We start from the raw sequence: 21,911 nt of genomic DNA, 5'->3' as shown, positions 1-21,911 counted from the left end.
ACTTTCATAAACACTCCAGTGTGGAATCTAAAATAATGAAAGATGAAGTGGGAGATAGTGGCAGACCACAAGGAAAAAACATTGCCACTATAAGCGGTCAAGGGGATCAGAGGTTGCAAATCTTCCTCATTTTTTTTAAATCTACACCCCGTCTTGATGACAAAGAACACCCTTTGAACGAGATGTTAAAAAGAAGGCCCTGACTACTTGGTAATTGAAAGGTCCCTAGACATTGTCCATAAACTGTCCTGGCTAACATCCACTTTGTGCCTATACAATCTGAACCATTAATCCAGCCTGAGAAGTAAATTCTCACTTCTCCATCTGATCCGCTCTGTAGTGGGTTTGCTCACGCATTTTGGCTGCCAAACAGGATTCAGCTGCCACAATTCAGATGTGGATGAGGTAGGTCCTGGGCAGCAGAGTAGTGCTGTTGCTAGCTTCGCTGCCTCTAGCACAGGGGCTGTGGGCTCTGTTCCTGGGTTGCTACCTGTGTGGAGTTTGTATGTTCTCTCCATGGTGGCATGGGTTTCCACTGGGTGCTCTGGTTTCCTCCCACAATGTAAAGACATACCGGTCGGTTAATTGGCTTCTAGGAAGATTGTCTTTGGTGTGTGCGTGTGTTTGTGTCTGTGTGTGTCCTGCACCTGACTGGTGTCCCTTCCAGGACGTATCCTGCCTTGCACCTGTAGCTTGACAGTATAGGCTCTGGTGCCCCTACAGCCCACTATTGGACAAAGTGGTTACAAAATAGATGGATAAAGTCAGTCCCCTCCTGTCTGTGTAGAATTTGGGGATCCATAAGAACAAAAAATTCTATAAAAGTGCAAGCAATTATTATTAATTGATAACGATGATTATGTTGGAACACGATAGTTTGTAAAATAAAGAATACTTTTGTACCCTGTGGCCTAACTGAGCTCTTGCTGCTTTAAGTTAATGTGAATCACTAATACTACCAACTGACAGATTTAGGAAAAAGGAGCAATTCTGCATTCTGTACAAGTTCTCAGCTACAGTTGGACACATGCTAAAGACAGATTATATTCTTTAACAGTATTATTTATCTAGAATGGAACATAAGAGAAGGGAGAATGGAATTACAGGACCGCCAGTGCCAGTGTTCCCAGCCTCTGATGACACGGCCATGTCTGTCACGGAGACCAAAGTCAGATCAACTTTCAGTCGGGTGAACATACAGAAGGCGACCAGCCCAGAGGGCGTTACTGGACGGGTCCTTAAGTCCTGTGCAGACCAGTTGGCCAAGGTTTTTTAAGAAAAGTTTTAAGAAAACTACCATTATACCAGTGCCAAAGAAAAATACTGCAACCTGTTTTAATGATTACAGACCGGTAGTGCTCCATCCACCGTAATGAAATGGTTTGAAAGGCTGGTCATGAGGCACATTAAGACAGTGGCACCTGAGTGCTTAGAACCCCTGCAGTTTGCATACTGGTGTAACAGGTCCACTGACGACACTATTTTCCTAGCTCTTCACACTTTCACGGCTCATTTGGATGATAAAGACGTCAGAACGCTATTCATTGATTACAGTTCCACATTTAACACTCTAGTTCCATCCAGACCAGTCAGGAACCAATTCCATCTACAAATACGCTGATGACACTACCATCATTGGCCAAATTGCCAGTAATGATGAGACAGACGACAGCCTACAGGGATGAGGTCAGGAGCCTGGTGGAGTAGTGCCTTGACAATTCTCTCTCCCTCAACGTCAGCAAAACCAAACAGGTGGTGGTTGATTTTAGAAAGCAGGGTGGGGACCACACCCCTGTATACATCAATGGAGTGGGTGTAGAGATTGTTAGCAGCTTCAAGTTCCTGGGTACCTTCATTACTAATGATTTAACGTGGTCACAGCATGTAACTGGAGCTACAAAGAAGGCACAACAGCACCTTTACTTCCTCAGACAGCTGAATCAATTGGTCTATCTTCAACTGTCCTATCCACATTTTACAGGTGCACTACTGAGAATGTGCTCATGTGTGGTATTACAGTGTTGTTTGGCAGCAGCTTGTTGGACAACAATCATCCTGGTTTCTCACTTTTCTTTTCTTCCCCCTTCCCTTTGGTAAGTGTTATAGGAGTGTTATTCAGAGACAGTTTTCTTCCCACAAACTTCCCACATTACTGACATTTTTTTAAGATGTATATTATTTAACTTGTTGTTGTTGCTGTTGCTGTTCTGGGTTTGTTTTAGGTGATTCCTTTAATTTCTCTGTATTGGAGCATACATGCAAATAAGCATTTAATTGCACTTGTGCATATGACAGAAATAACTGAATAATTCACAAACTAAAATAACCATTAAAAAGCAGACTGGACTAACGAACACATATACATTATGAACCTAATCAGTAAATTTAATTGTTGTAATTTTAGCAAGGACCAGAAGTGAGGTTTAATAATATGTTGTTGACTTCTATTTTAAGTACACCATACTACAAGTATGAGCGTGCATGTATACCTGTGTCTGTGAGTACCACATTTGAGAATATGTCGTGACAAGGTCAGAAATTTCTGACAAAGAGGCAAATTGATTTTTACATAAACCAAATGGCATTGTCTCTAAAATGTGAATATATTTTAGAATATGAAATATGAATATTTTTTCTCTAAAAACTGAGTAAAATACTGGATTTAGGTCTACTTTAACCCCATGTTGGGAATTTCATTTGAGCAGAGCAATAAAAACAGAATGAGAATCAATGGGAGGTCCTGTAAAGTATAGAAATCCAAAGGTATGCCAACATTTTCCTTTTATCTTCCAGTTAAGAACAGAAGGAAGGCTACAGACGAAAGGAGGCCATTAGGCCCAAAAGGAGTTTGGCAGTTAGTAGCTAACTGACCCAGCCGTTTCTTGAAAGAAATCAGGGTATGGGCTTCGACGGCATGGCTGAGTAACTCGTTTTATACTCTCCCAGCCCTTTGGGTAGAGAAGAGCCTTCTGTTCTCAGTTTCGAATGCATTAATGCACTGCAGCATCCCTTTGGCAATATACACAGCGGAGACAAAAAAGCCCAGAACGCAAAGTGAATTAAGAGGAATAAAAAACTAACAATGGCTAGATTGATAAAAGCTAATAAACGACATTTCTGCTTCAGTAGCTGGAAGTATTTCCCCAAATTAAAACAGATCTCTAAAACCAAATCCAGGCCAAGGAGTCCCAGTACCTGTAATTCTGCTCGCAGGCGCTTGTTCTCTTTGTCAAGCTTGGCCTCCTTCTTCTGCATGGAGCTGATCTCGTTGTTCTTGCTGACCCGGAAGATCTCGTACTCCTTCTTGAGCCTCTCGTACTCGGCGGCGAACTCCAGGTCCACCGAGGCCGTGGACTTGAAGCTGGCCCCGATGACCCGCGGAGCCCGGCGGAAGGAGCTGCGCAGGAGCCGGGCTTTGGGTTTCACCTCCACGGGAATCTCGCAGGCCTCCCCCGCCTCGCCCGCGTACGCATCCTCGATCACCTCGCTGGGGCTCACCAGGGAAGAGGCCGTGCCCATCCTGGCAGGAGTTGGGCTACACCGCCCACCGGTGCCCCTGCATGGCTGCGCTGCACACACCAAAGAGAAGAGCTCAGTGCCTCCCAATGACATTCGGACAAATGTATAAAACGGCAAACAATGAATTTGGGAGATTTGGGAGTCTAGCTTTACACGTCGTATTGAGCCTGCTGCCCAGTCAAATAGATTCCCAGCCACAGTTCCTAGTATTCAGTTTATTGCTGTATTTTTTCTTAGTTTCAGTTCAGTCCACTTTCCCTTACAGATTATACAACACAGTGGGCAGGACTGTGACACAGTGGGTAGATCTGCTGCTTCGCTAAGCTGGGGTTTGCATGGGTTTCCTCCAGTCCAAAGACATACTGGTAGGATAATTGCCTTCTGGGAAAACCGGCTCTGGTGTGAGTCTGGCAGTGTCTGCATGTGCCCTGCGATGGACTGGCATCCTGTCCAATGTGTTTCCTGTCTTGCCGTGATGAGCTTTAGCATAATTGTGACCCTCAGATGGATAAAGCAGTCAGAAAACATATGGATAAATTACATAATAGATTAGTTATACTTCAATAAAAACTTTAGATATCCTTGCTGACTCAAAGTACAAGATGGCTAACAGACAAACAGGACCAGCAATTAGAAATAATGACTTCGAGGATATCAGCAACTAGATATAAAGGCTTCAGGGGCACAAACATTTATATCTTCTATACGATACTACTCCAATTGGCACGGAAGTCGGAACTTATATTATTTGTGAGGAGCTGCTTGTTTAATTACATCAAGAACTCTGTGATAATATTTTACTGTTTTTTTTACAACAAATGTTTGGAGTGTTTTGAATATCGCCTCCAGTTTGTCTGCTTTAATACTACCGCCTTATACAAGCACTGTTTCAGGAATATCCCATACCGTTTCAAATGGTTAGGTTCCCTGAATGTCTCACGCCGCCCTTTGTTAATCAAAGACTAACTCAGTACAAACACCAGTCGGTAAAGAAAACAACTCGATCTACAATCTATCCTTGCAACTCTTTGTATCACAAAAACGAAACAAAAAAAAACATCGTATACAAAGTTTAACCGATAGGTTTGGTTGAATTGAGTTTGTTAGAATGCATTTTGCATTGTAAAAAAAACGTTCTGAACACGGGATATAAACTTCTTGACTAAGCTTTAAGAAGTCATAAATGTAAAAGTATATTTCTTAAAATAATAAAAAGCACAAAATCTTAATGATAGTACTGTCCATTCAGGTAGCCCCTTAAGTAACGCACAGTTTGAAGCATGCATTCGAAAGGTATCAAACATTTTTTACCTTAATGTAACTCACACCCTCGAGGATATCAGTAACTAAAGTAGATTCTATTTATTTTATCAGAGCAATGAGATCTGAAAACTCTATCCAAGCCAAAGCACATACAGAAAGTTATCTTCCTCAGCACATTTGTTCCAAACGTAAAGCCCGTTATAAACAACGTGTATTCTGAGATTTACCTGATAAGAAAGTAGTTACTTTACTAATGCAGCGGGTATGCTTTGCGGTTTTTTGTGCATCGTGTCCATGTCATTAACATAGAACTCTTGATGTAAAAACAAAAAAAGTAGATTCTTCCGAATTACCCACAGCACTTAACACACTTTGAGTTTCCTGGCTACCCCGGTAACGAGCCTGACATCACATTTCTACGGGTCGTAGTGTGAGACATGAGAAACCACGTTTCTTTATACGCGCTGGATAAGAAAGCGGATTTCAAACTATGGGGAGTCGAACAGGGCTGTGCGTTACCTGTACATGAATAAATACGGAGACAATGTACTGTAATGTAATCCAAATTTTGCTTTTATGCAATTCTGAGTTAGCGACATGATTAGAATAACGAGTTGTTTAATATTGTGTAGGTTGTGGAACGAGTGCCGAAATAGCTCAGTTGGGAGAGCGTTAGACTGAAGATCTAAAGGTCCCTGGTTCGATCCCGGGTTTCGGCAGTCATTTTAACTTTGTGTCTGTTGTCTGCTTTATTATTTTTCTTTAAATCTTACTGTCGCCTGTAATAACGACAGGTTGGGAAACTGAACAGAAAGTGAGCAGTCACACTAATTGCGGTACAAAATTAGAAGCAATGATGGCAAGGACTAATCTATTAAGGTGTTTTGGAGTTGAGTTGTATTATTACCCTGCCCACACAAAAAAAAGGTCATCATTGAAAAATTAAGTAACTGAAGTGTAAGAAGGAACATTTCAAACTGGCTCTAGCAGAGTTTCAAAGTATACCCAGAAGACAAACACACAACCTTAAACATGTTGAGCCCTCTGTGGCTCAACACCCATCCCCCCACAGCCACAAGCTACCAGTTGCGACTGCCCAACACCTCCTCCATCCCCCCACAATCATGGCTGCCTACAGCTACAACCCCCAACAGCTACTCACCCCCCCATCCCCACAGCTGCCACTCTCCAACACCTCCGCCATTAACACCTGCAGCACTGACAGCGCTTTGAACACCATCCCCCAGGCCAGGCTGACCATCACGGCTGACCAGGTGAAGAGGGAGCTGAAGAGGCTGCACCAGGGTAAGGCCACAGGACCAGATGACGTCTGTCCAAGAGTTCTGAGGGCCTGTGCTGATCTGATGAGCGGAGTGCTCCAGCGACTGTTCAACCTGAGCCTGCGCTTGGAGAAACTCCCTGTGCTCTGGAAGACATCATGCCTGGTCCCAGTACCAAAGAAAGGGTGCCCCTCTGTCCTCAATGACTTCAGACCAGTTACACTGACTTCTCACGTCATGAAGACACTGGAGAGGCTATAGATAGACTGGAAGGGTCTAAGAACATCGAGGCCATTTACAAGAAGGGTCAGAGCCAACTTTACTTCTTGAGGAGTCTCAGGTCCTTCAATGTATGTAGTAAGATGCTACATATGTTCTATCAGTTCGTGGTGGCGATTTTCTATGCGGTGGTATGCTGGGGCTCTGGGATTAGAGCACAGGGATTAGATTCTAACAGGCTGAACAAGCTCATCAGAAGAGCAAGCTCTGTCATTGGGTCTGGCCTGGACCCCCTGGAGGTAGTGGCTGAGAGGAGAATGGTGTCCAAACTAGAGGCCATCATGGACAACGTCTCCCATCCCCTCTATGACATGCTTGTAGAAATGAAGAGCACGTTCAGCAATAGACTGATCCATCTACGGTGTGACAGGGAGCGCTACAGGATGTCATTCTTGCCTTCTGCCATAAGACTGTACATTGCATCCACCTTGCATCTGGACAGAGGCAACATTGACAGTGACCTGTTTATGGACTAAAAAGTAAACTTATACATCTGTTCTTTTTTTGTTGTTTTTGTGCAATATATGCCAGTGACCTGTGTAATACAGTTATATTTATATTTATATTTATATTGTGCAATATGAATTTTTTTGTCTGTACTGTTCTGTTCTGTTTTGTTCTTTGTGTGTTCTGGACTGTGAGTAACTCTTCAAAGTGCACTTCTCACTGTACTGATTGTATTGTATGTATTGTATTATTATTATTGTATCATTGGTTACACTGTTGCTGTGTTGTCTGTGTTAGGCTGCTATTGCATATCAATTTACCTCACAGAATCAATAAAGTATCTATCTATCTATGATCTCTTCAGATAATTTGCAAATAATATTGTAGTGCCTTCGCCCGGTGGTGAGGAGGAAGCACACCTAGGCACTCATGGTACCGCGAAGCAGGCTAGGAGTTGTAGGCGGGGGGGAGTCTGAGGGGCAAAATACACACTCAAACAGGAATTAGAGGAACACTTCATCACTAATGACCCAATTCGCACGTGGCAAGGTATACAGGCCCTCACAGACCACAAGAAGAAGAACATCTGTGCACCTGCCCATGATGCCTCCCTGCCTAACGAGCTCAACACCTTCTATGCTCGGTTTGAAGCCAGCAACACAGAACCAGGCATCAGAGCTGCACCCTCCGCAGCTGACCAGCTGCTCTCACTGTCTGCAGATGAGGAAGGAGATCCCTGCAAAAAGTGAACACACGCAAGGCTGCAGGTCCCAACGGCATACCCAGTTGCGTCCTCAGAGCCTGCGCCAATCAACTGGCATTTTCAACATGTCTCTGGCCCAAGCCGTAGTCCCCACCTGCTTCAAGACAACCAACATCATCCCAATACTGAAGAAAACTACAGTGACATGTCTTAATGACTACCGATCGGTGGCACTAACACCTGTTGTCATGAAGTGCTTCGGGAGGCTGGTCATGAAGCACATTAAGGACAACATTCCAAACACACTGGACCCGTACCAATTTGCCTACCGGCCCAACAGATCCACAGATGACGCAATCTCCATTGCCATACACACTGCCCTATCTCATCTGGATAAAAAGAACACATATGCAAGACTGCTATTCATTGACTTCAGCTCAGCTTTTAACACTATCATTCCAGAGAAACTAGTCAAGAAACTCTGTGCACTGGGTCTCAACACCACCCTCTGCAACTGGATTCAGGACTTTCTGAGAGGCAGACCTCAGGTTGTCAGGCCTGGAAACCACACCTCTGGCACACTAACTCTGAACACTGGGGTCCCCCAGGGGTGTGTGCTTAGTCGCTTAGTCCATTACTCTACTCCCTCTACACCCACAACTGTAAAGCCAAACACAACACCAACCCCATCATCAAGTTTGCCGATGACACCACAGTTATAGGTCTGATCACAGACAATGATGAGAGGGCCTACAGGGAGGAGGTCAATCTCCTTACAACCTGGTGTGAAAACAACAACCTCACCCTCAACGTCAGCAAAACCAGGGAACTGATCATTGATTTCAGGAAACTGTAAAACGGACATGCCCCTATCCACATCAACGGGACTGAAGTGGAAAGGGTCAGTAACTTTAAATTCCTTGGCGTCCATATCACCGAGGACCTCACATGGTCTCTCAATGCCACCTGTCTGATCAAGAAAGTGCAACAGCGCCTGTACTTCCTAAGACGATTGAAGAAGGCTAAGATATGTCCCCAGATCCTCACTAACTTTTACAGATGCACTACAGAAAGCACACTGACAGGTTGCACCACAGTGTGGTATGGCAACTGCAGTATTGCTGACCGCAAAGCCCTACAGCGAGTGGTGAAAACTGCCCAGTCCATCACTGGGCTTGCCCTCCCATCTATACAGGACATTTATGACAGATTGTGCTTGAGGAAAGCTCTAAGCGTCATCAAGGACCCCACACATCCCAGCTGCAGACTGTATGACCCTCTACCATCTGGAAAACGGTACCGGAGCATTCGGGCCCGGACTACCAGACTCAGAGACAGTTTTTACCCCCGCACTATCAAACTGTTAAACTCACAGCCTCTCTCACTCTCACCTCACCTCTCACCTATGATCTGAACCTCACAGTGCCTTCTTTCTTTCTTACCAAAAACTCACACATTGAAATCTACCTCTACCTAACATGTCAAAAAGTTCACTCCCCATAATTTCTATCCTTTTATTTCATTCTGTTGATGCATGTTTTTGCACATCTGATGTTGTTTTTGCACATTGCCTGTTGTTGTTTTGTACATTGCCTGTTGTTGTTTTTTGCACACTGCCTGTTGTCTCTGTCTTTCTTTTATGATACAATTGTATTATTGTTTTTTTGTACTACGTATTGTCTGAGAGCTAGCTAAATAGCATTTCGTTATACCATATACCTGTATCTGAGTATAATGACAATAAACTGAACTTGAACTTGACTTGATGACCAGCAGCTGACCCTGCTTATGTAAATAGTGTTATATTAGTTTAAGTGTCCTGTGTAGCTTTGTAAGTGCATAGTCTTCTGTTAACGAGTTACCACCCTAACTGTGTGTACGTGTTCTGTTGGTCCCCTTATATGTGCGTGCATCCTGTGTTTGGTTTTGTGGTTTCGATAGGAGAATAAAAGCAGTCACTTGTTCTGCTCTCGTCTCCACTTGTCCTTTGTCCTGTGTGAACCTGAAAACGCTACAATACACTGAATTATAATACCTAATAATGCACAAATGAGAGGAAAGCCATGGTATTGAATGTGATTCTGGAATTTCAAATGTCCACTGTCTTTGGGAAATACTAACCTGAGTGATTTGAAATGTGGCATAACTGTGGTACATACGGTATATTGAAGTGATACTTTATAAACCCAAACTGTGTCATCACTTCCTTTGTGAAATGTATTCTGGAATATGAGCTGCTTTTCTTCATGCACTGTTTGGACAATCCAGACAGCCCTAAACGTAGTATGTATCATTTTAGGGACATGTCAATTACAAATTGAAATAAGCATCTGTTAAACTAGAATGGCTGCCTGAGCACCTTTTGATTTTCTTGTTGATTCACATCCAGTAAAATGACCTGCTCTTGAGGAAGAATTGTGTGGTTTAAATATAAATTTGGCATTAGAATCATTCTAATTTAAATACCCTAATATTACATTTCTGTATAAGCCAAGCAATGTTTTGCTGAAAATCCACTTTACCTTTGTGTTTTTAACCATTGCACCAGCCATGCTGGTTACAGTATGGAAAAACAGGTTTTCTGCACAAACCTATATGGGCACCTGACAGCTCTTCCGTTCTGTTGTTTGTAGACAACCTGTACTGTAGTGTAAACTGCTGTGTTCAAAACATATTTTTCCCACATTGCTTTTCTGTAGGATGTCACGACATTTTAATGTAGTGGGGAACCTCCACAATGTCATGCTGTTTTCTTGTTGTTGTTTGTTATTGACCATTTCTCATGATTGTCAGAGGAAGATAGAACCAGCTACTTTGCATTGCAAAATAACTCAGATCTGAGGTGTTAAAATTAAAAACAAACTTGCAGCTCAGCCAAACCTTCCCTAATTGGAGTCTTGTTGTTTCTTCAACAGATTATAGTATGGAAGTTCTTCCACGTAAAGACTCTGGCTGCATATCTACATGTGCAGCCAGAATGAAGCATTCGAAGATATAACAAGAATTATAGCAAGTGAAATGACAGCACAAATCCCTTAAATATTCTTCAGTCTTGTATTGTAGACCACTGCAACACAATGCAGGAAATTTACAACTGACAAGAAAAGAGGAACTTAACCTACAATATAGTGACATGAACTGTAAGCAACGTCGCAATAACGTTCTGCAATAGTTAATTCTTTCTGTTTCACTTATCTAACAAATAACTACTCAGGGGTCCAGTATTTTCAGTAGTCAAAGTATGATTTTAAGTGCACAGAGACTTCAAACTCTCCAGCCCACCATTGTTATGTTAATCTATGCAATTACCACCTACTTTCAAAATCCTACGTCTAAAGGATCTGTGCAACTTACACCACAAAATCTTACTATTAAAGGAGAGATCAAAAGATGTGCATCTTACAAAAATGTTTGATTATTTTTCATCAGAAAGCCCTTGAGCAGTCAGAGAGAAGTCAATAGAAGACCTGAGTCAGCTCTCACTGTTCCACAGTTAAGACGTTTTAAACTCCTTCTTCACTGATCTTTTTTTTATCTCACAAGTTTTAAGTAAAGAAATGTCAAATTTGTTGCCAGAGTCACACAATGACACCATCACTATTACTATTACTATCACTTCAGTCTCTTTGGGTGATCCTGCTGAAAGGAAGGAAAGGCGGTGGTTTTTAAACCATACTTTAAAGTGGGAAGTGGGCCTAAACTATTTAATAAGATCACTTTATTGGCCATATACAATTTATTGTATGAGGAATTTGTCTTTTCCCATACCCCAACTTGCTCTCCATGAAACACACAGACACACAGGCAGGGAGAGAACCTTATGTGATGCATACAATTAACTCTACTGTACAAAACCTGGAAAAGCTTTTTTAAGTCTTCAAAAATTTAAAGGTGATTTTGAAATTCCCTTTTATATCGCTGGTGACATTTTCTTAATCAGTGTTAATCATTTCCCTTTTTCCGCTTGTTTTATTTGCGGTTTCCATGAATAGTTCTTCAGAAGAGAGTTCTTCAGCTAAACCTATAGTAAAACAAATATCAGAGTAGTTCAAGTACTCTTAGCTGCATCAGCATGCGTAGGCTGCATCAGCATGCGTAGGCTGGAAAGGAACAGGTAAAGGTTTTTTTCCATGCTGAAAAGATAAGAAAAGAAAGACATTGTGTTTCTTTTCTTCTCTTTTGTGCCCTGAGATGGACTGGCATCTTGTCCAGGGTATATCCTGCCTTGCACTCATTACTTGCCAAGATAATTACAGCTCTCCCACGACCCTGAATTGGAAGAAAAAGTTAGAAAATGGATGGATCTTTAAATATATTTCATTATTTGGTGGTATCTGTTACTCATTTTTAGATGCCTTTAATATATTACAAATACTGTATCTTTGAATTTGTACAAATGTTTTCAAACATGTTACAGATATCTCTAAATGATCATTTGGCTTGCTATAAAAACCTCAAGTAGATACAAGTAAAAAAGGAACATCGTAGCAAGACCTCTGAACACATGCTTTCTGGCGCTTGCTTCCTCAAAAAGTGCAAAGGGGTCATATCAGTTTCACAAGAAAAGATACTGGAGGACAGAGAATATCTTTCAGCTTGCCCCAAAAGCTGTTTCTGACAAGTAGAATTCAGTAGATGGTTAGTACTCAAAGCCAGTACTGTATTTTGTTATCCTATGTCTTTCAAGGGTTTTGTCTTATAAACTCTTGAATTTATTTTTAGAAAGTAGCATTGAATAATGTTTCCTTAATGTGACACTAATGCAGACAAATCTGTTATGTAGTGAGAAAGTATTTTTCGAGCTGAAGAATACTTACCACTAAAACTAGTAAGCATTGAACAAGATAAGAGATTCAATTAATATGTTGCTAAAAAGTGGAGCTTTATCAGTGTTACCAAGCACTTCCCATAACATTCAACGGGGTCTTAAACAAGGTACATCTAAAGGACTGGTTTGTGCAGACTGGAAGAAAGATTGAACCAACTATACCCAACCCATCCTCCTCAATCCCCAATCATATATATATATTGAATGAACATCAGTCAAGTGTTCAAAATTCTCAAAGACTTCAACAAAGTCAACCAAGTAGACTTCTTCAGAATCCACAGGGGAACACAAACCAGAAGATACAAATGGAAATTACAATAAGTGTATTTAATTCTGAAAATAGGAAGCACTTTTTTACAGAAATGGTTGCAGGACTGTGGGGAAAAGTATACAGTCATATTGTCAGGATGATACCCTGGATTCTATGAAGAAATGGTATGGCGTCCTCTTGTTTGTGACCTCTCCTGTATTATTTTCTGCATTTGTTCATTTGCACATGTAGAATGGTCTGTTGTCAATTAGTCAATGATCATAGGATGTGGAGAACATTATGATTATGGTGTTGAAACACATTTCCTGGAATGTGATTTTTGGATCAATAAGCCACTAGAAATCAAATTTATTCAATTCAATTCAATTTATTTTCATATAGCACTTTTCACAACAAGGTTGCCCCAAGACGCTTAACAATGCAAGTAACCATACATTTTGTGAAAATTTAGTAGTGGCAATGAATATGCATTTACAAAGTAGTGAAATTTGATTGAAACATTAATACACTCAAAGGAAAAAAAAGTGGTAAATAAATGATCAGTCTCAGACTGATATAATTATAAAAATATATTATAAAGTTTGTTTAATGTATACTGTACTTTCTTTCATTTCAAAATAAATTCCCTATGCTCTTTTTAAATCATTTTAATTTATTATATTAGCTTATTATATCCCACCAACTTTTTAAATCACCATAAAGAATTTGAGCTTTTCACAAAATATGTACCCTGAGCACATAATAACGTAAAAAAATACATTCAAATAGATCAGCAAAATGGAACCCTTTTCAGCTCTTTTTACAACTTTACACCTTTACACTTTTTACAAATGGAAAATTCTCATCATGTGATGCTCATCTGTTCTTCAATGTAGGTTTTTTTCCTACAGAACAGATTCATCAGTGACTTTTGGAATGTCTTCGTGAGAAAGAAGTACATAACAGGATCAAAAACTCCACTGATGCAGGTGAGGGAGGATGTGATGCGATTAGTGAAAGCCAGATAAGCCATCTTGTCTAGGGTCACAGCTTTGCTGTTGAAGGCGCTGATGTAGATGACCCGGTTAATATGATAAGGCACAAAGGCAACAAGAAAATTTGCCAGGATCAAAATAATCATCTTAAAGGCTTTTTCCTTCATGGGTCTGTTCTCCTGGTGCATTTTCTGTAACTTGTGTATTATCAGTAAATATGAGACCACAATTGTGACCAGAGGGATGGCAAAGGCAACAATGAGTGAAACAAGTGCTCTGTCTGACATTTGTTCTCTGTAAAGTTGCTTGCAGACTGTACAGTTCTTTAATTGTATGGTTTGTCTGGATATGAGTAAAGGAAACATGGTGATGATAAGGATAATCCACAGAGTTACAGATATTATGTTAGCATAAAGGGGTTTCCGGAGTCTCAAGGATTTGACAGGGAAGACTACAGCAATGAAACGGTCAAGGCTAATGCAGGTCATGAAGTAAAGGCTGCAGTACATGTTGAGGTAAAAGAGGAAGCCCACAATGCGACAAAGTACCTCACCAAAGGGCCAGTTGCTGTCCATTATGTGATAGACAATGCGCATTGGGAGAATCATCACATAGCTGGTGTCAGCCACAGCCAGGTTCCTGAGAAATACAGTGGAGGTCTTGTTCTTCTTGTGGTAGACAAAGACCCACAATGCCAAGGTGTTTCCAGGTACTGCTAGGATGAAAATCAAAAAGTAATAACCAGCAAAAATGCAATTCTCGAGGTATGAACCTTTGGCATCCCAGTAAAATTCGTCACTGCTGTTATAATTCATCATGGAGGCACCCACCCTAGGAAGAAATAAAAAAATGTGAAGACTTTGTATAAGGCAACTGTCCTTTAGTACTACTGCAGTCATTAGGTAAGTTTCAGATGAAAACATATTTCAGATTTTTTTAGTCACCAGAGAAGAGATTTTTAGCCAATTCACAAAGGAGGTTAATAAACACAGATAAACAACAGACAAGATGACTTTAATTTGTCTCAGAGCTTTTGATCAAAAGCCAAGAGAATACGGCACAGATAATCACAACAATACTATCTCTCAGCTGTGCACTGCTAACTAAGGACTCCAAAGTTGGTTTGTGTCATAACACGGGTTTAACATTTGGGCCTTAGAGACTAATTCAATTCTTATGTTGAACAAAGAAGACTAATTCTACAAAAGAGGAAAAAAGTATTCCTTGAAATGCATGACTGTTTGAAAAGAACAAATGGACCTCATGTTCTGAGACAAAATCTTGCATCTATAAAAACAGAAAGGAATCTTGTTCCCCAATGTGGGCACAGAATGATTTTCCAGAAATTAGAACATCAATTCAAAATGAATGAATACAGTAGCACATGAGCAACAAGGTCAACAAAAGACAAAACCAAAGTTAAATAAGGTATTTTTCTAAAAAAAATATACACACATCTCGGCAATTTCACAATCATTTAAGCAATATCAGCATGGCACTGTAAGGCCAGACATTGTATGGTACTTTTTTATTGTGTGAAAAGCTTATTTACTAAGCAAATAAATTAGCAAACACTCACATGATAAAGAAATTGGGAGACCTATAGTAAATTGTGCTTCTCAACTTCTGTCAGGTCTGTTAATATTCCATCTGGGCATTGGATTGCTTTAGCATTATTGGTTGTGAAACAATTTGTGAAGGAAACATTAAAGCAGCAAAGTACCAGGGCAGACTTCTGATTGAAGTGATACTCAGTGGTTGTAGGTTTTTTATTTGAGCAATGTAATCAGAAGCCATGAAATACTCAATATTAGCAAGAACATTCACTTGTAAACAGTTTCTTAAATTTATCAATGTACAATAAAAATGCACATGATATTAAAATTTCAATAAAACTGTACATTTTATTTAGCTTTAATCATTTTCATAAAATTTCATAGTCTTGTTAAGAAAAAGCCTTTTTGTTCTTACAGTTTCTGAACAAACATGAATATTGGAGGCTATAAAAAATGTGTTCAGCTTGTGTGCCTGTCATTTGTTTCCCTTGGTTTCTCCTTGCTCTAAATTTTGCTATTTCCCCTTTGAAATAGCAAGCAAAAAGGGAACCTAACTGAAAGGGAAATTTCTATGTATTAAATTGGAATGTCATGTGTTTTAAAGAATCTTTTTGTTAAAAAGCAGTATATAAAAGGCTAACGTGTTTTAGATACTAGAACCAAATCTCCAGAGCCTATTGATATTCTACCAATTTTAACTGATGGAAATGTGCTGTCCCCCAAACCTTGTTAACCTGATATCTGATAACTGCATTTTCCCTTCAGAACATTTTATCTTCAGAACAGTGTTTTTCACCAGCAGTTGAACAAATTGTTTTGTCTGTCAGGAGTTTTTTGAGAGGTTTAATAGGCAGCAGGTTCCTTTATGATATACTTGTGTCACCCATTCATTCCACTCATTGACACTACTTAAATATCTGGGTTGTTCATCTTTGTATTTTAAATGTTAAGTTCCTGTTCAACCCAAATAAATACAGAACAACATTTCTTCTCTCATTCAGATGGTAGAGCACCTTAAACCATAGAATATACACCCCGGCAAACTAGACCATGAAGTTTTCCCTTTGGCCTATTCCTTCTCATGTTCTCTACCTCTTTGTCTTCTTGGATGATCCTATTTGGCTGAGGACTGTTCCCCGTAATCAGCCTGGTGTCCCTGACACAGCAGTAGTGTTTGCTGTTTCCTTCCTCTCTCTCTGTCCATTATCTGCAGCTCCTGCCATTAAAGGAGATCTAATTATTCACCCCTGTGCTGCCTTGACTCCTCCTTCCTGTGGTGAGAAGGTAGGCTGTTAACTTGCCAGGCAGAGCTCACTTCTTCAGGTGCCAAGGCCTCTGGTTAATCACAATCCTTCCTGTGAGCCATTCCTGGTTCTAAACAGTATACCCATACATCATTGATCCTGGCAGATACAACCTGCCTGTCCAAGACCTATGGCATACTTCAGTGTATCTTGTTCAAGGTACCCTATAGCCCACCAAGTCCCAGAGGCAAGTTGAATCCTGGTCGGAGATCTCACTGTTACTCCCACAATACTAGAGCCAAGACGCATTCTCAACCGAACACATAAACATCCTTAATGACCCTCAAAGGAAAACCTATCCTGACAGCTCCTTTCCCCCTGGAATGTTTTAAAGGGAACACTTCAAATTGACACAAAACAAGGATAAATTTGTCAACTAAAAGGGATTCATTTTAGGGTGGAGAATAGGAATTACTTCTGCAGACAAAAGAGCTTTCTATCTAGGTGGCTTAGACTCAAACTCTGGTTTCCTTCAAGAAATGACTGGGTAAACATTTAGGTTTTTAACTTTGCTGTGAAATTACCAAAAAGCAGGATGGGCCAAATGTTTGGAGCCAGAAGCTGTCAGCTGGTAATTACCATCTCTATTCTCATTATTTTCAAAAGATTTCTTATCTGATGAAATAACTAATTAAACCACCCCTTCGTAAGCCATTCTCTCCTTGCAACCAGCCATTATCATGTACACTTCTCCCCTGCATGTACAGTATGTCATGCTTTTTACATTGAGTTCAGCCACTCCTGGCCATGCACCGGTAGCTGCATAAGTATAAAAAAGTATGAAAAAGTTAACTCATCTGTAGTACTTAAAAGTGTATTTAGAAACCTCTCTAAAGTGGTCACAGTCCATCTCTTACTGGAGTGAATCTGCCATAACAAATGTTTGCTCTGAAAAATTATTCTATTCAGAGCAAAGGACTGAAGACATTGATTTGCAATTACTGTTGCTGTCTATTTTAATGGAGAGACATTCTAAATCTATTACCACAAGAGAATTAGAAGCTGCATTTCAAGGAACAGAAACTATGTGAGTGAGTTTGGGCATCAGGAAAGAGCCCAGGATTTTAAAGAGAGCTCCACATTCTAGTAAGGACTTTGGAATAGATACAGTACACCTATCATTTCCTACTTTAGTAGTGACTACTTTCAGTTTTGTACGCCAATACAATCCAATTCCATCTCCACTGTTTCCAGTTCCGTTAAAATCTTGGAATGCAATTTAGTTGATTCTTCTTAGACATTTAGTTCACACATTCCAAACACAGTCCTAGCTATGGTCCATGAAATGTTATCATTTTGTATTAACTGTCTTCATCAATAAGTAGATTTGGTAGTAGTCACCAGTATTCTCACTGTTTGATCAGGGATGCATCTCAACAGGAAACAACTTGCTCTCTCTATTTCTCCCTCTCTGAGACCAACCATCTGTCTGTAGTCACAGGGAATATTTGTGACTATCACTCAATTGGTTTTGGGAGAAGGGTTCGATACCAAAGGTCATCCAAAAGGAGAAAGGCAGACAAATCCAAAGCGCTAGACGAGGTCAAGGTCGAAGGTTAGTTTAGGTTAGGTTTGAGTATCCAAAAGCAAGATCCAAAGGTTTTGTCCAAGTGAGGCAAGAAGTTCCTACTTTCTATCCCCTGAGGGCAGCACCTGGTCCTGAGGCAGTGCCTCTCAAGCAACCCTCAAGGAGTCAGGGGAGTCTTCCACTTCCCTTTCTATCCCCTGAGGGCCTAGCTCCCAGTCGTGAAGCAGCTCCTCTCAAAGTGACTCTCAGCGAGTCAGAGGAGTCTTCCTCTTCCTTCCCTACCCCTGAGGGCCTAGCTCCCAGTCATGAGGCAGCGCCTCTCTACCGACTCTCTGTGAGTCTGGGGTGTTCATGTTTTCATGCCCCAGAGCCTGCCAAGTCAGCCAACCCAGTCGGCCACCTGGGTTCCCCCGTGTGGTCCAGGTACTCTTTTCTCTACTTTACTAACCCCTGTTTCTCCCCTTGAACTGTCTATCTTTACTTCCTATAAACCTTGTTGAAGTAATGTTTTATGTAAATGACATTTTGAAATTCTAAGGACAGGATAAAAAACATACTACACATACTAAAGCTGGAAAGTTTTAGTTGCGTTTTTCTCTTTCTAAAATAATTTGGTCAGTTGACTGTGGTCTGAAGTACACAAGAAAGCCTTCTTTGTAAATAATCAGCAGGATGATTAAGTGAAGATTTTTGCATGTGGGCAGATTAAAAGAGAACTGGTTTCTTTTCACCTTGTCCCTGAAACAGAATTCAGAAATGCTTTCTTGAACTAGCTTTGGCTCTTAAATAATTCACTGTGCTGTTTGTTCTGGGATATGATTCACCTGGATGTTGCTTTCAGTAATTTAATTAAGGATTTTATTAAGGATTTTTATTAATACGGCACTAAATAATAATTATATTATTAAGATGTTTTTATTATTGAAATGCCTGCCACATACATCAGAAATTGTAGCATTATCTCTATTTCTACAGAAATAATTTCCCCAAATGCAACAACCGAAATCTAAAACTAAAAAAAGTTTTCTTCAGAAAGTGATCCTAACTACAAACATAAAATAAAGTGATGTTTTCACATTGCAGGCAGCATAAAACATCTAAGAAAATTTCCTAATCTTAATATTTTTTATTTTTAACCCTTCACTCTTTTATGGAATGCACAGTACGTGGCTATGTATCTGACATAATTACTCCAGAAATGAGCAAGACAAAAAAACATGAGAAATGAGCAATGTTTTTTTTTGTATGACTGAAATGAAAACTTGAACTTGAAATGCTGTTGTAAAGAAAATGTGTTGCTTTAATAGAAAACAGCATCTTGCAGCACAGAAGAAAAGCTGATGAAGACCTCAAGGAAACTTAAAAAGATAACACTATTTTTATAGAAACCAATGCCTCCAATCATATTGATTATAAGATACATTGTTAAAAAGAAAGTAGAGTATATTGAACATGTTTGAACTGAATTATTTTTTCTGAGACATTCTGAAATCAGTGAGTGAGGTGGTGCCTCAACAGTTTGAACTTTTGAGTTTAAAAATCCACTTTGATTCATTCCTTTTCAGTTCACACTTCATATTATCAATACAGCAATTTCATAGAGTATTAATGTATATGTGACTACCTCAGACAAGTTTGCATGTCATGTCTGCATATTCCTTAAACAACTCAATAGCAGAACATAGTAAGAAATTAATCATATTTTTGGCACTGGAATTTAAAATGGGCTCTTGGGTAATTGTCTTTACTGTCAAAAATGTGAAATAGTATTTTCTGGACTTGACTGTTTTAGACAATTATAAATTATTTTACCTGTTTCCAGAGCAACAAGTAAACATTTGTAAACAATTAGGAAAGAAAAATGTTATAATCTAGAGATATACTTCCAAAATGACCAGGATCAATAACAATGATACAATTCCTGAAAGTACATTTTCATGACTAGGTTTTGTGAAGTGAAGATGTTGAAGTGGAAATATTAGTTTGCCACAAAGCTGGTTATGATATTATTATAGTAAAGCCTAATAGAACAATAGGAACCAATACAATTGTTTTAACAATTCACATGCTTTCTGTTTCCACATAAAAATCACGCGCTGACTAGAGAAAGACCAGAATGATCTTAAAAAAATATTAATAAAATATTTAATAAAAATAGTCACAAATTGTAATTTATGTCATGTCTAGAATTTGTTAAAAGAAGTATTTTAAAGCTAAAGGGCTGATATCAGATGAAATTGTACTCTTGTAGTTCATAACAGAATATTTCATCATATATTTCTTCATACTTTCAATGACTTTTTTACACAACCACCTACTGTAGCTCACAAATATCTAATCAGATTGCTGCTTTTAAAATATCGTATCCTAATTAATCTTAGCTAGACTGGTTTAGTCGATTTTATTACCATACTGTGCAATTTAAATGATAAGGTAGCATTGAGAAACTCAAATAATCTGAAATGATCTCTTACCTTTCTGTCCAACAACTCACAGGAACAGAGTCTACTGTATCGTTTTCTTGCCTCAAATGTCTGTGAAACACGTCCTACAATTTCACCTATAGAATATGTTCAAAATGAAGATGCTAATTTTGAAAGTGCCCAGACAAAAAAGCTACAGAAATAGTACTTCCTGTTACGTCTTGATGTGTGATGCATTTGAAATGAAAGAAAATGTGCAGCCTGCATCTATAACAACTTAACATGCTTGTATGTCATTATCTGTCGCTATCTCTTTGAAGAATACAGTGAAAATACCCTCATGCTGAATTGAAAGTTTCTTTTGGAGAAGCCCTCTGTTTTATTTTCGTCAGACTCTCAGCAAAGCCAGGAACCTGCCTGGACATTTGCTTTTCTTCTGTGGGTGGTTAATGCGAGTTCCTGAAGCCATGTTACCAAGTACAGGGATCTTCCAGTGTTCGCTGTGGTTTTTTTTTGTTTGATTTAAAAAATTGAGTTTATAAAAAAAATTGTGTCTGAGTAAAAAACCCAGAAAAAAATTAGAAAAAACATAATAATAATACTTCAGATATACTGTAATGCTTCATTTAACATTCTCTAGAATTAACTTCCTTTTCCTGTGTAAAACTCTGTATCTAAGATTGGTTTACATAGTTATTAATCAAAATTTACAGTGCATATACAAAATTAAAATTACTTAATTCAAATCTGCTTTGCAAAGGGTGGGTTTCTTTATTTAAGAAGTACATGTACTGTGGCCATAAAATTATTACAGTGACCACTGGCGGTATGTTTTCTTTACCTACAGTACATTCACCTTTCTCATATAAGACGTCTCACCTGCCCCTGCTGCAAGGTGAAGTCCAAGCTGTCTTATCTGTGATGTTTTGAATGTTCAAAGAAGCCATAGAAAAAAGCCAATTCAAGGTAAAGAACAATTCAATAACAGAACGACCAAGATCAAAATCAAATTTTGAAAACTTGTGAAACTAAGACATTTATTTTAGTACTATTTTGTCTAGGGTCATGTACAGGGTCATGAGAAAGATTTTAGATGAGAAGCATATTCAGTCAATTTTGGACTTAGTTTGCAGAAGTTGCCATATGAGAGCTTAAATTTTAATTTACTCCTTACATTCACTTCTGGTGGAGTTTCTAGCAACGTTTGGGCCTCCACTTCTTGGCTAGGAAGCCTGTTTCACATACACACAACACTTAAAGCTAGGTGGTAGACACCTAGCACAGCTTGGGTTCTATGGTCCAGACATGGTAGGGTTGTCTCTGGGTCATGTCACCAGCTGGCTGCAATTGGGATTCCCCAAGCAGTGGCAGAAAATTGTCTGAGTGCCTCTGACAGGGACAGGGTGAGATGAGTGAACTCTTTGGCACAGTGAACTCTTTGGCCTCCAAGTTTGCTTAGTGCTTGCAGGGAGGTGGTGCTGTTAGTGGGAAGCACTCCTCCCCCTATCACTACTGGACCTCTAGTACAGGGTTATA

The 21,911-nt window shown here is 39.6% G+C and overlaps 2 protein-coding genes and 1 non-coding gene across 3 annotated transcripts in view; 1 reads left to right on the top strand and 2 right to left on the bottom strand.

Moving 5' to 3' along the window:
- The window catches only part of nphp3 (nephronophthisis 3), a 150,417-nt gene extending 145,249 nt beyond the window's left edge, over window positions 1-5,168 (bottom strand). The window contains exons 1-2 of the mRNA XM_069191044.1: window positions 5,010-5,168; window positions 3,196-3,569 (exon numbers count right to left, since the gene is read on the bottom strand). Of these exons, the coding sequence (XP_069047145.1) occupies window positions 3,196-3,519 (324 nt within the window). The 5' untranslated portion in view covers window positions 3,520-3,569; window positions 5,010-5,168. The remainder of the gene's footprint in view (window positions 1-3,195; window positions 3,570-5,009) is intronic.
- A 260-nt stretch (window positions 5,169-5,428) lies between these two features.
- On the top strand, window positions 5,429-5,501 carry trnaf-gaa (transfer RNA phenylalanine (anticodon GAA)). The gene has a single exon. It is a non-coding gene; the product is annotated as a tRNA-Phe (tRNA).
- Window positions 5,502-13,118: 7,617 nt separating this feature from the next.
- On the bottom strand, window positions 13,119-20,818 carry gpr17b (G protein-coupled receptor 17b). Its single transcript, XM_006634393.3, has 2 exons — window positions 20,427-20,818; window positions 13,119-14,395 (listed from the first exon to the last, which is right to left on the bottom strand). Exon 2 carries the CDS (start codon window positions 14,380-14,382, stop codon window positions 13,435-13,437), a length of 948 nt encoding a protein of 315 aa, XP_006634456.2. The 5' UTR covers window positions 14,383-14,395; window positions 20,427-20,818; the 3' UTR covers window positions 13,119-13,434.
- Window positions 20,819-21,911: the final 1,093 nt, after the last annotated feature.

The sequence above is a fragment of the Lepisosteus oculatus genome, chromosome 6 (assembly GCF_040954835.1).
Source record: "Lepisosteus oculatus isolate fLepOcu1 chromosome 6, fLepOcu1.hap2, whole genome shotgun sequence".
Classification (NCBI taxonomy): Eukaryota; Metazoa; Chordata; class Actinopteri; order Semionotiformes; family Lepisosteidae; genus Lepisosteus; species Lepisosteus oculatus.
Note: the sequence above shows the minus strand (reverse complement) of the source record. Positions and strands in the feature narration are given on the sequence as shown.